Below are 17,906 nucleotides of genomic sequence, written 5' to 3' on the forward strand. Positions count from 1 at the left end.
TAGTAATTACTTTAAAGCAAGCTACCTAAGGAAAACGAGCGCGTGTCTTTTGATAGTATGTATTCATTATCATAGGAATGATCTTGGAGCTCTTTCAAAAAAGAATGGTACCCTGTATCAGTATTATAAAAATGATCTTGTGGGGCAATATTTGAAAAATAATTACAGTTGAAATATGTTAAACTATGTAAACGATTTTTAAGACACTAGCTATAACTAAATAAAACAAGGGCTGTTTATTAAGAAATCATGATAAACATCATCATGTGTAGTTGGATTAAAGCACATTTAAAAAAAATTGAACGATAGAATGATTGATTTAAAAAACAACAACTACTTATTTTTTAAATTGGTGGATAAGTGCATTTAAATTTATGATCTTAAATTGTGTAAGGTTATGGGTTAATTTCATGAATTCCATTAAATCAATCCATGATGTCTGTCATCTGTCAAAGCAAAATGTGTGTGTGTCAATTCGTTTGGCCATGAACTGTTTTGTTTCAAACAATATCTCATTAACCACTGTGCAAAATTTGATAAAACTTCACTGGATTGTTCCTATCTTAATCCCCTACAAAAATTGCTGACATGGTTCCAGTTTGTTGATTTATTAGGTCACAGGCAGCCCCAATATAAAAATCTTCTTTAGAGGTTTAATTTGAGAAATAACTTCATATTGTGGTCATTTACAATTAGTTTGTTCAAATAATGCCCCTGGGGTCTAAAGTGGCCTGAACCCGTAAGGTTTCCAGTTTCAAATTGACTTACATATGGAAACAATTTTAAAATCTAACTTAAAAAAAAAAAATAACAACAATTTTAAGGCCAAGAGCTTTGATTAACCCTTTACCACTTAGATAAGTATTTTGATGCATTTGTAGTCCCTTAGAAAGTAAAATTTAATTCAATAAATTTCTTCCTAAATTCAAGTTTTACAGGGATCAAACAGCATAAAACCTGAACAGACTACGAGTTACTTGCAGGCTGTTTAGGTTTTTTGCTGGCTTCAAAAGCCATTTTTATTTTGCTTTTATTGGGGAAAAGGGTTATTTATTATGAACCATCAGATAATGGTCCTCATAAAGGTTTGTTCAAACTATGTCTTGTGGGTAAAAACTGGCTGCTGCAAGTTGTCATATGTTTAATATGGACTTTATACTCAAGACAACTTTAAGTAGTATATCCTTTAAAAGGAAAAGGTCCATAGATTTATTATTTGGTATGTAACATTAGATAGAGCCACAACTTATTAATTAGTGATTTGACAGAATTTTACCATTCAAAAAATGGAGAAAGCGAGAAAAATTAAAGAAAATATTTCTTCGATTTTTGATATTATCAGAGAGGAGAGCAAATTTTAAATAAAACTTAATTTTAATTTGTCTGATTGGTGACAAAATTAACATTTGCTGATGATTGTATGATTTCTATGTGCACCAAATCTGATCATTATTATATAAATGAGCCTTGCTCTGTTAAAAAGGGGTTTAATGCATGTGCGTAAAGTGTCGTCCCAGATTAGCCTGTGCAGTCCGCACAGGGTTATCAAGGAAGACACTTTCCCCCTAAACTAGATTTTGCTAAGAGACTTTCTTCAAACGAAAAAGACAATAAAAGAGGAAAGTGTTGTCCCTGATTTGTCCCTGAATTTGTGACGGCATATGCATTAAACCCGCTTTTCACAGAGCGTGGTTAAAATTTATTGTGGCCTAGTGATCCTCTTTTAATTATTTTTTAAACATTATGCCTCTGGGGACAAAATTGGCCATATCCATGTGGTGGCGTTAAGGGTTTTATATAGACTTACATGGCAAAATATTTTCAAATAATGCCCCTGTCAATAAAATATGACCATACCAGGGTTCTCGACTATTACTCCACTGAGATACAATTTCTCTAGTGAGTGTTAAATGGTCCTTAAGGGTTCTTGTTAACTATAATTGTCATGCAGATGTTTAATTTTTATGGCATACTGTTTCACATGCTAATTCTAACTATTACATAATTTCAACATAAGTACAGAATGACTTGAAAAATCTTTATGAACATGGCCCTTACCTCTATTTTCTCGTGTTTTGAGAATAAGGCTGTGTAGCTTTAAGACTTGATTGTTCGTGCTGCCATTGACTATGCTGATGATTGACTGTGTATCGATTAACAGGAATTGATGCAAGTGATTGTATACATGCTTTAACCACATAGTCTGTTTGTTTTATTTAACAAAGAATGTGTGATTGAGAATAATAACAACTGGTAAGCTGGGAATTTTATCTATTAGATATTTGTGTTTTACGCATGATGAGTGATATTTGAGATGATTATTCTTATACATTTATCATTAGTTTTCTGACAGTATTAAATTACAGGCATCTCCATTACCCATTTTTCGAATTCTATATTTTCAGTTACAATGATTAAATTTTGTCATAATAGCTTAATAATAACTAGTACTCTACTGTGTTTTTAAGAAAATGTTTTGGACGTAATATAATGTCGTACTTAAGTATGCACTTTGGGATTCTAAAACGCTTAGTTAAAATCATGTTGTGTTTACACTATGTAGACAATACTTTGTGATCCAAGCAAGTGTGGAAAAATTGAGTTAAAACTGGCTTGATTTGATATAAGTCAGAATGGGCATTGTTTGTATTCGACCACAAAAAGTGTCCCCACGGCCTCACAGGCCAAAATCTACTGGACGTTACCAGCGCCATTATAGAAGGGTAACATTGTGTATGTGTTTGTTCCTCAAACTTAAAATGAAAGTTAATCAGTGATGAGCATTTGTTTTGATTTGGTAAAGTTTCAACCTATTTTCTCTAAATTCTTCGGAATGACTTCTTTTTCAGTCAAATGAGGCAAATAACATTTCATTTGTACTTTGTATTAAATATCTTGGGGAAAAGCACCCATTTATTGTCAATGTTATGGTAAAAGTGAATCATTAAATGTAACCTTCATTGCAAACAGTTTTACATTTTTCAATAAATCCACTATGCATGCAAATTATAATGTAAAAGTAAAAAAATATTACCATACTACTTGTTCATAAACAAGTTGTCTACTGACATTATTTTTGTGTGTTTTATTAATCAATGCCGATTATGTATTGGTTTGGCATGAATGTCAAACAGATGGCTTTCTACAAAACTTTAACTTATGTCAGCATATAAATGTCCGTTGTTGACCAAATATATTGTCTTTGTGTTGTAATTTTTAGCAATGAATACCAGTAGAAGTTTCTGCATTTCATCTGTGTATGAACTGTATGGAATATTAACCCCAATAAATACTTATTAGGTCACCTACATGTATTCTCAACAATCATAAACCAATGAAATGCATAGAAATATGAATAAGTTCTTAAATAAAAATAGAATAAATAATACTTTAAATTGTAAAAAAATAACAAATAAAAGCCAGCACAAAGATCTGATTGTCATGTATGATAACAGTAAGTCAGAGCACATTAGTGTGAATTGATGTTGCACACTACAGCAAAGTTTCAGAGCAGTACATTTACAGGGCAGTAAAGTTACAGGGCAGTGAAGTTACAAGGCAGTACAGTTACAGGGCAGTAAAGTTACAGGGCAGTAAAGTTACAGGGCAGTGAAGTTACAAGGCAGTACAGTTACAGGGCAGTAAAGTTACAGGGCAGTAAAAATTACAGGGCAGTGAAGTTACAGGGCAGTACAGTTACAGGGCAGTAAAGTTACAGGGCAGTGAAGTAACAGGGCAGTGAAATAACATGGTTTATTGTTGTTTCAGGGCAAGGAGTTCACTCCATATGACATTGCTGTCATCAAGGAGTACAAGGAGGCGGCAGAATACCTCAAACAGCGTGGCGCTGTTGGGTATGCGGATTTGAAAAATATTGAAAAGGAACAGAAAACTGACAAAAATATCAAAAAAGATCCAAAGAAAACCCCACCAAAATCTCCAAAGAAAACTAATTCTCCTGCGCATAAGAAGGAAGTTAAAAAAGATGATGAAGGTGAAGACCAGAAGACACAGGATGTAGTTGAGAAAAAAGAAAAAGATCAGGGGGAAGATTCAGTAAGGAAAGAGAAGGGAGAAGATACAGTTGGGAAGTCTGAAGAAAAGCAAGAGACACCAGAAGAAAAAAAGACAGTGGTCAAGGAAGAAAAGCCTCTACCTAAGAAACCAAAAGCTGATGCAGTTCTAGAGAAAGAAGATGCCATTCGAACCTCGTTGGTATCACTGAGGTCAGATGATTCCCCAATAACACCGGGACCTGATGCAAAACCAGAACGGTTCAGAGAAGGCCGCCAATCAGTTGAGCTTAATTTAGATGAAGATGACATGGGGACCTCTCAGTCAAAGAAAGAGGAGGGGAAATATGTGTCCCTTGAGAGAATCGACCCCAAAAAGGAGGTGCCAGTCACAACAACCACTGAAACCCACCCCAGAACGTCCACCCGTGAGGGGGCCCACAGCAGCAAAGTGGGATTTAAGGGTAGATACTATGAGGATAGTGTATATACATCAGAGTCTAACCGCTCTAGATCTAGACACACAGAAAGAACAGTATCAAAAAAGCCGTATTTAGATTCAGTAAAAAGTAGTGTTAAGGCTTACCAGACCACGCGTAGCTCATCACGTAGCATTCATCAGCTCAAGCGTGCACAAATTCACACAGGGCCCATGCACGATATCGTGATGTTCAGTAAGATGATGGATAACTACAGGCGAGGGTTGATGGGTGAGGAGGAGGAGGTGGACCTTCGTAACTATGCCAACTGGGATGGCTACCTCAATGGTAAGAAGCAGTGATGATAAATGCTATCTATCTAACAAAAATTTGCATTTCTAAAACATTTTTTTATTTTAATATATTTGAGAATTGAGTGTGACATGTTTATTTGATTTGAGACTTTATTTTTGTATTTGTTAGAATATCTGTTTTTACCCTATGCCACAAATATGAAATAGGAATTGAAACCATTTTTTATTTCCATAATTGATTTACAAATGCATAAATTTGACTTTTTTTTTTTTCCATAGTAAAGGTATTTTTGTATGATGAGTAATGGAATGGCGATGCAAATATATCAACATCTGTAAAGAACACTAAGGCTGTTGTTAACTCATATTGTGTCTTAAATTTTACAGCATAATTTTGTTACTTATTTGTTTAGTTGTATTAATTTCAACCTTGATTTTGTGTGTTATATTTTATTTTTTTACAAATTGCATGTTTTGCTTTCAGGAAGCATTGCTTAGCTTTAACTTTTTTAGGCAGTCTAACATTCAGCTAGCACTAGCAAGCAACATAACAACTATAGTTGTCAACCAAAATTCCTTAGCCTCAAGTTCTGAATATGAGCAATTCTGGGGAAACGGGGCTCAATGTGTAAAGTTTTGTCCCAGATTAGCCTGTGCAGTCCGCTAATCAAGGATGACACTTTCTGGTTTGATGGCTTTTTTTGTTCCTATAAATAAAATTCCAGTCTAGTCGGAAAGTGTCAGCCCTAATTTATTGTGGGGACTGCAAAGGCTTATCTGTTCAATACTTTAAGCAGATGCTATAAGCCCGATTTTTCCCCAGACTTGCTTATTTTAATTGAAACCTTATTATTTTAGCTAGTCTACACTCTGAAGCCAATATCCTGGATATAATACGTTCTTTGTGTCTTTTGGAAAGCTTGAGAACTCATCAAAGTGTGAATCAGACCTGAACCTTTCTATCACTAGGAAGACATTTTATGACTTTTGTTATGCGAAAATGTCTTATGCCATATGCGGTCAGTATAGCTCCAGACCAGCAATCTGGTTAGGAGCTACAATGTTCGGTATAATGTCACAAGGTTTTGTGGTCTCATTAGGGCACAGGGTAACTCCTGACCAGACTGTGCAAAAGGGCTTGCTAGTCTTGAGCTTTGCTGGCCACATATGCCACAAGACCCCTTTCAGCTTGACACTGCTGATATCCACTAATCTATCGAGACCTTTTGTTGTTGCTAGCTTTATCACCATGCTTTTTGTGTACAGTTTGCTCACACTGTCGCCAAATGAAGCCTCGACCACAGTCAACACCCACACAAAGGAAACAGCAAATTACCTGCGATTTAGGCACTATTTTATATAATTGTTTTTGTGTTCCCTTTCCCTGATATTGTGATATTGTTGTTACTAATGGTCTGAGTATGTGATGGTCAGTTGTGTTCATAAATAATGTAAGTTGTAGTAGTATTTGTTATTTTTATGTTGTAAACATAGCATATTTTCAACACAGCTGAACATTCGAAAGCACTAACATGCAGGTGAAAATCCTGGCTTAGTAAAAATGCCAGTTTTATTCAATTTTACTTTACATAAGATGATAACAGTTTTCATGAAATTTTAACTGGAATTATTGGTTATGTTGAAAAATGCTTTTTGTGATATCAGCTGATCATGACTAATGGTGACTGCCAATCAAAGTGTTTGAGCAGAGCTTCTGTAACTTCCTTGTAAGAATCTAATACTGTAAATTCAAGTTGAAAATGAAGTCAAACATTTGGTTTGCTCTGAGAGAACGAGGTGTAATACATCAGTCTGTAGGTCTTATCAAGGACGACATTTCCGCCAAACTGACATTTCTTTTAGAAGAGACTTCCTTGAAATGAAAGATTCCATAAAAACTGAAAGCGAAGACAACACTTTACAAACATGCATAACGTCCAAATGTCTCAGAATTAAGCACAAAACAATATAAAGGCAAACATCACCTAAGTCCTCTAGACAGCGGAAAGTGCTATGATTTCTTATTATTGACTGTGCTATGATTCATGACCATTGACTGTGCTATGACTCATGACCATTGACTGTGCTATGATATCTGATCATTGACTGTGCTATGATTCATGATCATTGAATGTGCTATGATTCATGACCATTGACTGTGCTATGATATCTGATCATTGACTGTGCTATGATATCTGATCATTGACTGTGCTATGATTTATGATCATTGACTGTGCTATGATTTATGATCATTGACTTGCTATGATTTCTGATCATTAACTGTGCTATGATTTCTGATAATTGACTATGCTATGATTTCTGATCATTGACTGTGCTATGATTTCTGATCATTGACTGTGCTATGATTTCTGATCATTGACTGTTCTATGATTTCTGATCATTGACTGCTATGATTTCTGATCGTTGACTGTGCTATGATATCTGATAGTTGACTGTGCTATGATATCTGACCATTGACTGTGGTATGATATCTGATGACTGTGCTATGATTTTTGATTATTGACTGAGCTATGATTTCTGATCATTGACTTTTTATGATTTATGCCCATTGACAACGCTATATATATCTGATCTATTCCTGTGCAATGATATTTGACAATTGACTGTGCTATGATATCTGATGATTGAATGGGGTATGATATCTGATCAGTAACTATACCAGATTTTTTTCTTATTGACTGTTCTATGATATTTGATCATTGACTGTGCTGTGATTTCTGACAATGGACTGTGCTATGATTTATGATCATCAAATGTGCCAAACTATCTGATCATTGACTATGCTATGATGTATGATCATTGACTGTGCTATGATATCTGACCATTGACGGTTCTATGATTTCGGATCATTAACTGTGTTATAATGTTTTACCATTTACTGTGTTGTGATATTTGACCATTGACTGTACTATGATATCTGACCATTGACTGTACTATGATATCTGATCATTGACTGTGTTATGATCCCTTACCATTGACTGTGTTATGATATCTATTGATCCACTGTACTATGATATCAATTGACTGTGCAATGATATCTGATCATTGACTGTGTTATGATATCTGACCATTTACTATGCTATAATATCTGATCATTGATTGTGCTATTATGTCTGATCATTGACTGTGCTATGATATCTTATCATGGACTGTGTTATGATATCTGAACATTGACTGTGTTATGATATCTGTTCATTGACTGTGTTATGATATCTGATCAATAACCGGCAATGATGTACGATCATTGACTTTGTTATGATATCTAGTCATATAATGTGTTATGATATCTGATCATTGACTGTGCTATGATATCTGATCATTGACTGTGTTATGATATATGATCATAGACTGTGCTATGATATCTGACTATTGACTGAGCTATGATATCTGACCATTGACTGTGCTGTAATATCTGATGATTATCTTTTATATGATACCTGACCATTGACTGTGCTATGATATCTGACCATTGACTGTGCTATTATACATGATCATTGATTGTGCTCTGATATCTAATCATGGACTGTGCTGTGATATCTGATTATTGAATGTTCTATGATATCTGATCATTGACTGTCCTTTGATATCTATGCTATACTTTATGACCATTAACTGTGTTATGATATATGATGATTGACATTGCTATGATATCTGATAATTGACTGTGCTATGATATCTGAGTGTTGACTGTGCTATGCTATCTAAGCAATGACTGTGCTATGATATCTGAGCATTGACTGTCAACTTAAAAAAAAACAACACTTTATGTACACCATGTAGTAACAGTGGTTTATTGTTGTTTCTAGATATAGAAAGATGTCATTTTGTTTTCATAATATTCAAACTATTAACATTATGCATGTATAGGATTTTAATTGAAACAACATATTTCAATAATCATGGTCTAACCTGTCCAACCAAACTATTTTACAATGTTAAATGTACAAGATTTAATACCAATAAATTATTTTTGATATCTTGCGAATGTGCAATATAAATAATCCTACTTTACAAATTGCTTGAGTTATGCCCCTTTTTCAACTTAGAATTTCTATTATGTGATTATAACAACTAAATACACAGTCAAACATTCTGTGCCGGGGAATGGGTATTCGTGGCTATTGTGACAAGTTATAGCATTTTTCTGCAAGATATCATAGATTTTATTTATTTTTTTTATATGATGAAATGTGCTTGACTTTTTTATCAGAAGGTATGGACCTGATAAGCTGTTTGATTTTTACAATAAACCGTTAAACTTAAATGAAACAAAAAGAAAAAATCAGACATTGTTCTTATAGGGATGCTTTCACGGGTGTGATTAACATTTATATTAAGCGTAACATAAGTGTGATAACTCTTCACATTTAGTGTGACACATGTGTGATACATCTTAACATTTGGTGTAATACAGGTGTGATACATCTTCGCATTTGGTGTAATACAAGTGTGATAAATCTTCACATTTGGTGTAATACAAGTGTGATAAATCTTCACATTTGGTGTAATACTGGTGTGATAAATATTTACGTTTGGTGTAACACAAAATCTTCACATTTGGAGTAACAGGTTCCATGCTAATAAATAAAAAATATATTAATATATTAACGTAGTAGTATACTTAGTGTAAACTCAGTCTAAACAAATTGTATTCCTTACATCACAATTTATTTGATTGTATCGTTTTTGCTATAATTAAAATAAATCTGTGTACACATGAAATCTAATAAAACGCGCTCCGTTATAACGCAGAATCCAATATAACGCTGGTGAATCTTAGGTCCTGTTTTTTATCCCCCGCCATAGGCGGAGGGATATTGTTTTGGCATTGTCTGTCTGACCCTCTTTCCATCTGTCCTTCCATCCGTCCGGCCCTTATGTGTCCGGAGCCATATCTTGGAAGTATACACCATCCGTTAATAACAGAGTGATGGCCCTATGTATCTTGAAAAAATTCTTTTTAATTTATTCTTAGAGCTTTATCTCCATTAACACATGAGCCAGATCCATGAAACTTGCCATAGTTTTTCTTAATCATCTGGGGGTGCTTCACATTAAACAGCCATAAGCCTAGGGGCTAAGGCCATGGCCCTTAGTATCTTGAAAAAAAATGCTTTTTAATATAAGCTTAGAGCTTTATCTCCATTAACGCATGAGCCAGAGCCATGAAACTTGCCATAGTTGCTCCCAATCATCTGGGGGTGCTTCACATTCAACACCCATAATCCTAGGGGCTCAGGTCGAGGACACACATTGAGGTCAAATGTCACAAATTTGATGAATTATTCATTATTTAGTCATTCCTTTACTTTGCATCAAGGGATTCTGTAATAACTTTCCACAAATGTTCTCCATAATCTAGCTGAGTGTCAAATATAAGATCCAGGTTGCTAGGGTCATGGTTAAAGTCACACACAAAGGTCAAAATCACACATTTTGATTAAATATGCCTTATTTGGTAAGGATTCTACCATACTAAAATGAATTCTCAAAATGTCCTGATGTAATTGTTCTCAATTATCAGGAGTGCAAGACCTATGTGTCAAGGTCACACATCAAAGGTCACACATTTGAAGAAATATTTGTTATTTAGCCATTATTTTGCTATGCATCAGTGGATTCTGTAATAACTTTCCATAATTCTTCTCCATCTTCTTCCTTGCTGTGTGTCATATGTAAGATTCATGTCTAGGGTTAAGGTCAAGGTTCATGTCTAGGGTTAAGGTCAATGTCACACAATATTTTTCATATAAGGTCATATGATTCACATCAAGGGTCAAGGTTACACAAAGGCGTCATGTAAGGTCGTATGCTAAACCCCTAAACTGACCAGCATTTTTTCCAGAATTATGTATACATCTTTTTGTGCTCCAACAAGGGAGAGCATATAGTCGCTGACTTGTCTGTCCTTCCTTCTCTCATAATTTTATCTGGAGGAGGATATTGTTTTGGCGTTGTCCATCCATCATTTTTTTGGATGAGATTGTTTTGGCATTTTTAATCCATCCAAAAAACTTTTGTGTCCAGAAGCATACTGTGGAACTGCTTTCGTGTATTTCAATGAAACTTGTTTGTACATAAATGCATTTCATTTATCAGAAAATATATGCATAAAATGTTTTTGATTTTCCCAAATACCAATGATACACACATGTTGGGCCCATGTTCACCAACCATTCTTAATTGCTTGTACAGTGAGACTAATTACTCCCCCCTCCCCCCCTGCTAAAGGCAGAGGGATATATAGAGTTTGCGTTGTCCGTCAGTCCGTTCGTCTGTCACAATATGGCAGCACCAATTGTGCTGATTGAATAATTGCTTGATTAGAATCAATTAGAGACTAACCATTACAGGGGAATTGGACAGACTAAGTGTGATTATCTATTGTTTGATTCAAATAAAGGTATTAAAAATAGCTTGAGTTTACCAGTGTTTCACGCTATTTTGCTGTATGCGCTATCCATCATTTGAGTCATTGACAGCTTTGTCAACTTTAACAAGACATGTTTCACTTCATTGTTATTTGTGGACAAAATGAATTTAAATATTGTCTGCTAAAATGCAATTGAAAACATAACAGGCAAAGTAAAATTAAATAAGTAATGAAAACAATTAGTTACATCCAAATGCAAAGAATTTGTTAACAGAAATTCACTTTCATTTTGTCATGATTTTGAGGAAATCTCTGGGAAGCACTTTTTTTGCATGACTGGGTATGACGCTATAAAATATTGCTTTGAATCGTATTGCATTCAATCCAAATTAAAACAAACTTTTCCATTGGATGTGATAATTAAATCTGAACAGTGCCCTATGAAAACACTGTCCCGTAATGCACTGGACAGGTTACACTTCTAAAAAATGGCGTATATTTGTGTTTATGAAATTCTTAAACACATTTATGGTCATAAATCACCATATTTTTTTTTATTTAAATTAATGTTGTTGTTATATTGGATTATGGGATATATATGCACATTATAAAAAGGGGTATGTATACAGTTTTGGATACGGTAGGGTTTATATGCATGTATTGGCGCATGACAACCCAACATATTGGGAATAATTTATGAATAAATTAGCTCAGAAGTTACAACACAAATCAGTTTATGACGCTGTCTTGTGGCTTGGACCCCATCATCCGCGTTATATTAGAGTTACAGTGTATATTAATTTCATTTGGTTATTTTAGTTTTATATATTCACTATAAAACTGAAATGTTACCATTGAATGCTCATCACTTTAATTCTTATTATGTCTCTTTATGTACACAATGCAACTATTATTTATTCATTGAAATGCTGACACTTTTTCAGAGCAACTTCGTTTTGTGTCTCATCTCTATAGCCACGAAAGTAGATCTCCACGTGAGGTTCAGGAAACTGCCAAGGTAGACTGTGTCATGTGACTTCTGGATGCTGTCCATCTCTCCTATGTTCTAGCCACCAATCGGTTATAGTGCATTAATGATAAATACTAGTATATGTATACTAGTCATTTGAATATCAGTAGTATTACAGAATACTGTTAGTTTATAATGAATATCTGGTGCAAAAATAAATTAAATGTATAACAAATTATTTTTACTATATACATGGAATTTGCATAATTCTGCCCCATAAGTGATTTGTTGTAAGAACATTGGAGATATGTTTGCCCATGTGGCATGTTAAGTGCCACTGGCGTACAATAATGACATAGAGTAGACTGTAACCTACATGGATAACGACTAACATTTGTTAATCTTTATTTAAGACGTGTCAGATACAAAATCCATCTTGCCCAGAATTGTTCCCAATCACAAGGTATTGTACAATATGCAATCTGCAGGGGGAATAAGTTTGCCCAACACTTTGTATTGGATTGAGAACACTTGCACTATAATATCCACATTGGACCACATGCATTTCATCGCACTATTGCAATGCAGAAACATTATGAATATGCACACATAATTGAAATGTATAAGTTTGCTATAATGCCTAGAGTCCATTAGAGCTGTGACAAATGGTGAATTGAAAACCGATTGATTGTTTTCGCAACTTTTTGCAAAGATCAGGTGATAAACGGCATAAATACATGTGAAAAGCCATGTTCTTTGTAGTAAACATTTGAAATGTTCTTGGTAAAAAGCTGATGTGTTAAGTAATTAAACCGCTTGCAAAATGTAAAGTGCATATTAACTTAACCCTTTTTAGCTCATCTATTTTTTGAAAAAAAATTATGAGCTATTGTCATCACCTTGGCGTTGGCGTCGGTGTCCGGTTAAGTTTTGCGTTTAGGTCCACTTTTCTCAGAAAGTATCAATGCTATTGCATTCAAACTTGGTACACTTACTTACTATCATAAGGGGACTGGGCAGGCAAAGTTAGATAACTCTGGTGTGCATTTTGACAGAATTATGTGCCCTTTTTATACTTAGAAAATTTAAAATTTTGGTTAAGTTTTGCGTTTAGGTCCACTTTTCTCAGAAAGTATCAATGCTATTGCGTTCAAACTTGGTACACTTACTTACTATCATGAGAGGACTGGGCAGGCAAAGTTAGATAACTCTAGCGTGCATTTTGACAGAATTATGTGCCCTTTTTATACTTAGAAAATTGAAAATTTTGGTTAAGTTTTGTGTTTAGGTCCATTTTATTCCTTAAGTATCAAAGCTTTTGCTTTCATACTTGCAACACTTACTAACTACCATAAGGGGACTGTGCAGGCAAAGTAATGTAACTCTGACTGGCATTTTTACAGAATTATGTGCCCTTTTTATACTTAGAAAATTGAAAATTTGGTTAAGTTTTGTGTTTAGGTCCACTTTATTCCTACAGTATCAAAGCTATTGCTTTCATACTTGCAACACTTATTAACTATCATAAGGGGACTGTGCAGGCAAAGTTATGTAACTCTGACTGGCATTTGGACGGAATTACGGGCCCTTTATACTTAAAAAATTGAAAATTTTGTTAAGTTTTGTGTTTTGGTCCACTTTACCCCTAAAGTATCATAGATATTGCTTTCATACTTGGAACACTCACAAACTATCATAAGGGTACAGTAAAAGGACAAGTTGCATAACTCTGGTTGTCATTTTTACGGAATTATGGCCCTTTTTTGACTTAGTAACTTTGAATATATGGTTAAATTTTGTGTTTCGATCCACTTTAATTCTTAAGTATCAAGGCTATTGCTTTCAAACTTCAAATACTTTCATGCTATCATGAGGTTAATGTACCGGGCAAGTTGAATTTTACCTTGACCTTTGAATGACCTTGACTCTCAAGGTCAAATTATTAAATTTTGCTAAAATTGCCATAACTTCTTTATTTATGATTAGATTTGATTGATACTTTGAAAAAACTACTCTTACTTGACATACCACAATAGACTCCCCCAAACCATCCCCCATGCCCCCCTGCCTCCCCCCCTCCCCCCCCCTACCCCCCCCCCACAATTTTTTTTTATTTTTTTTTAAGATAATCTCAAAAATGACCACCACACCCTCACACTATACCCCCCCACCCCACCCCACCCCCCCCATTTTTTTTAAATGGTTAAAAACACAAATATTTATTTTTATTATTTTATGTTTGAAATACCGTCCAACCATCGCACCCAAGAATCCCCCCCCCCCCACCCCCCCCCCTCCCCCCACCGGAATCCCCCCTCCTCTAATTTTTTTTTTTTTTTTAAGATCATCTCACAAATTACCACCACACCCTCACACTATACCCCCCCCCCCACCCCACCCCCCCAATTTTTTTTATTTTTTTTTGAAACGGTTAAAAAACACAAATATTTATTGTTATTATTTTATGTTTGAAATACCGTCCAACCATCGCACCCAAGAATCTCCCCCCCACTCCCCTCACCCCCCCCCCACCCCAGTTTTTTGTGTTTTTTTTTTGCGTTTTTTTTCCGCATTTTTGGAAGATAATGTAATAAATTCCACACCCCCACACTTTACACCCCTCTTCACTCCACCCCTCCCTCCTTTGTGATTGAAAATGAGAGTCCCTTCACCTTTAAAAAGAAAATAGATGAGCGGTCTGCACCCGCAAGGCGGTGCTCTTGTTCCTATAAGTAGCAAAGTGAAAATGACTTTTGCAACCAGCATAAAACCAGAACAGCCTGCGAGTCACTCGCAGTCTGTTCAGGTTTAAATGCTGTTTGCTGCTCATCAGTATACATATTTTGACGCATTTGTATTCCCTTAGAAAGTTACATTTAATTAAATACCTTTTTTTTTATACTAAATTCAAGTTTTAATGGCTTCATTTCCAACCCTTAGGTACTGATGAGCAGCAAACACCATAAAACTTGAACAAACTGAGAGTTACTCGCAGGCTGTTTTGGTTTTATGCTGGTTGCAAAAGCCATTTTGACTTCTTATGGGGGAAAGGGTCAATCCAACAGTCCGATCCAGAACGATATGGCAGAAATCAGCATCCATACACTGCTCTGGTGGACTGCTTGCTCTAGCTAGCTAAAATCCAAAAAATATTTCTCCATGATTTGCAATTAGAATAATAATACCAACTTTTAGTGAGCTCTATAGAGCTTTTACAATGGTTGAGTGCATGTCTAGTTTTATGTATCAACATTGTTGATCCAAGTTTTATTACAATTATAATTCTTCTAACATTTTTTTACTATAATTGTGCATACTCAGGGATACCGGTATTGTTTTATTACTGCATGACAATTGTTCTTTGTTGAAGAACTCATTTAGCATTTGTGTTTTGTTAAAAGAACAAAATGTTTATTAAGTAAACCAAAATAGCGAAGTAAAGCAAGTCTTTGATATTTACAATTAAAGGGAAAGAACAATTGGTTAGATAAAGGGGAGCAACCCATATTTTATAAATAACAGCATGAGAGTGGTATCAAAATAGTTTGAATTGCTGGCATCGAAATAACAATTACTTTTGTCTATGAATGTTGTTGTATGGTCACTATGGGCTCACAAATATGATCACGATGGGATCTCAAATATGATCACTTTGGGATCTCTAATTTCAGATCACTCTTGTATCTCAAATATGGTCACTATGGTTTCACAAATATGATCACTTGTGGACCTAAAATATGATCACAATGGGATCTCAATTATGATCACTACTTGTGGATCTAACATATTATCACTATGGGATCTCAGATATGATCACTATGGGCTCACAAATATGATCAATATGGGATATCAAATATGATCACTATGGGAACACAAATATGATTAATATGGGATATCAAATATGATCACTATGGGAATACAAATATTATAACTATGGGATCTCAAATATGAGCACTATATGCTCTCAAATATGATCAATATGGGATCACAAATATGATCAATATGGGATTTAAATATGATCACTATGGGAACACAAATTTTATAACTATGGGATCACAATATGTGCTATCAAATATGATCACTATATGCTCTCAAATATGCTCAATATGGGTCTCAAATATGATCATTATGTGATATCAAATATTATCTCTATATGCTCTCAAATATGCTCAATATGGGTCTCAAATATGATCATTATGTGATATCAAATATTATCACTCTGGGCTCTCAAATATGATCACTCTGTACTCTCAAAGTTTGATAACTAAGGGCTCCCAAAGATGATCATTATGTTTTTAGCTCACCTGAGAACAACGTGCTCATGGTGAGCTTTTGTGATCGCTTTTTGTCCGTCATGCGTCGTCGACATTTTGCCTTGTGAACACTCTAGAAGCCACATTTATTGTTTGATCTTCATGAAATTTGGTCAGAACATTTGTCCCATTGATACCTCGAATGAGTTCGAAACTGGGTCATGCTGGGTTAAAAACTAGGTCACTAGGTCAAAAAAAATAAAAACCTTGTGAACACTGTAGAAGTCACATTAATGCCCAATCTTCATGTAACTTTGTCAAAATGTTTGTCTAAATGATATGTTGGTTGAGTTCAAAAATGGTTCAGGTCTGTTGAAAAACATGGCCGCCAGGGGGCAGGGCAGTATTCCTTATATGGCTATAGAGAAACCTTGTGAACACTCTAGAAGTCACAATTTTTGCCCAATCATCATGAAACTTGGTTAAAACATTGGTTTCATTGATATCTCAGACGAGTTTCGAAAATGGTCCAGATCTGTGAAAAAACATGGCTGCCAGGGGGCGGGGCAGTTTTCCTTATATGGCTATAGTAAAACCTTGTAAACACTCTAGAGGCCACATTTATTGTCCAATGTTCATGAAATTTGGTCGCAAGATTGGTCTCAATGATATCTTAGATGAGTTCGAAAATGGTTATGTTTGCTTGAAAAACTTATTGTCCGATCTTCATGAAACTTGGTCAGAAGATTCACCCTAATAATATCTTGATAATATCTTGGACGAGTTCAAAAATGATTCTGGCTGGTTGAAAAACATGGCTGCCAGGGGGCGGGGCTTTTTTTCCTTATATGGCTATAGTAAAACCTTGTTAACACTCTAGAGACCACATTTATTTTCCGATCTTCATGAAACTTGGTCAGAAGATTTGTCCTAATGATATCTTGGTTGAGTTTGAAAATGATTTCGGTTGCTTAAAAAACATGGCCACCAGGGGGCGGGGCATTTTTCCTAATATGGCTATATATAATGCTTTAGTAAAACCTTGTTGACACTCTAGAGGCCACATTTATAGTCCGATCATCATGAAACTTGGTCAGATGATTTGTCCCAATGATATCTTGGATGAGTTTGATAGTGTTTTATCCAGGCTGTTTTAGCGTGGCGCGGTGCCACGCCGCTTTTTTGAAGCGCCTCGCTGCCCCTTTCAAAGCAAATCAGCGCCACGCTGCCCTTTACAAAGGCCGCCACCCTGTTTTCCGCCGTGCCCGACCTTATTGATTACATCTTAATTGCCTCTTAACCAAGCTTCTAAGCCGACTATTATCAGCGAAGATTCGCGCGGTTGTGAATACGTCATGCGTGAATAACCATGTGTCGATATCAATCGATAATTTCAGTGGCTTTGTAACACTAATCGGTCCGGATACAATCGTGCACAGTTACTTAGGAGACTTGATGAAAACCTCGATGTTATTCACGTGGAAATTGTGCATTTCATGCATAATTCAGTTATATCAAAACATTTATTTTTACGCGTAATTAA

General features: G+C 35.2%; 1 protein-coding gene across 1 annotated transcript in view; it reads left to right on the forward strand.

The window, feature by feature from the left end:
• LOC127872325 (uncharacterized) overlaps positions 1-17,906 on the forward strand; it is a 92,156-nt gene that overhangs the window by 51,981 nt on the left and 22,269 nt on the right. Inside the window, exons 14-15 of the mRNA XM_052415655.1 lie at positions 3,769-4,780; positions 12,085-12,158. Coding sequence (XP_052271615.1) covers positions 3,769-4,780; positions 12,085-12,158 — 1,086 coding nt within the window. The remainder of the gene's footprint in view (positions 1-3,768; positions 4,781-12,084; positions 12,159-17,906) is intronic.

This window comes from Dreissena polymorpha, chromosome 3 (genome assembly GCF_020536995.1).
Source record: "Dreissena polymorpha isolate Duluth1 chromosome 3, UMN_Dpol_1.0, whole genome shotgun sequence".
NCBI lineage: Eukaryota > Metazoa > Mollusca > Bivalvia > Myida > Dreissenidae > Dreissena > Dreissena polymorpha.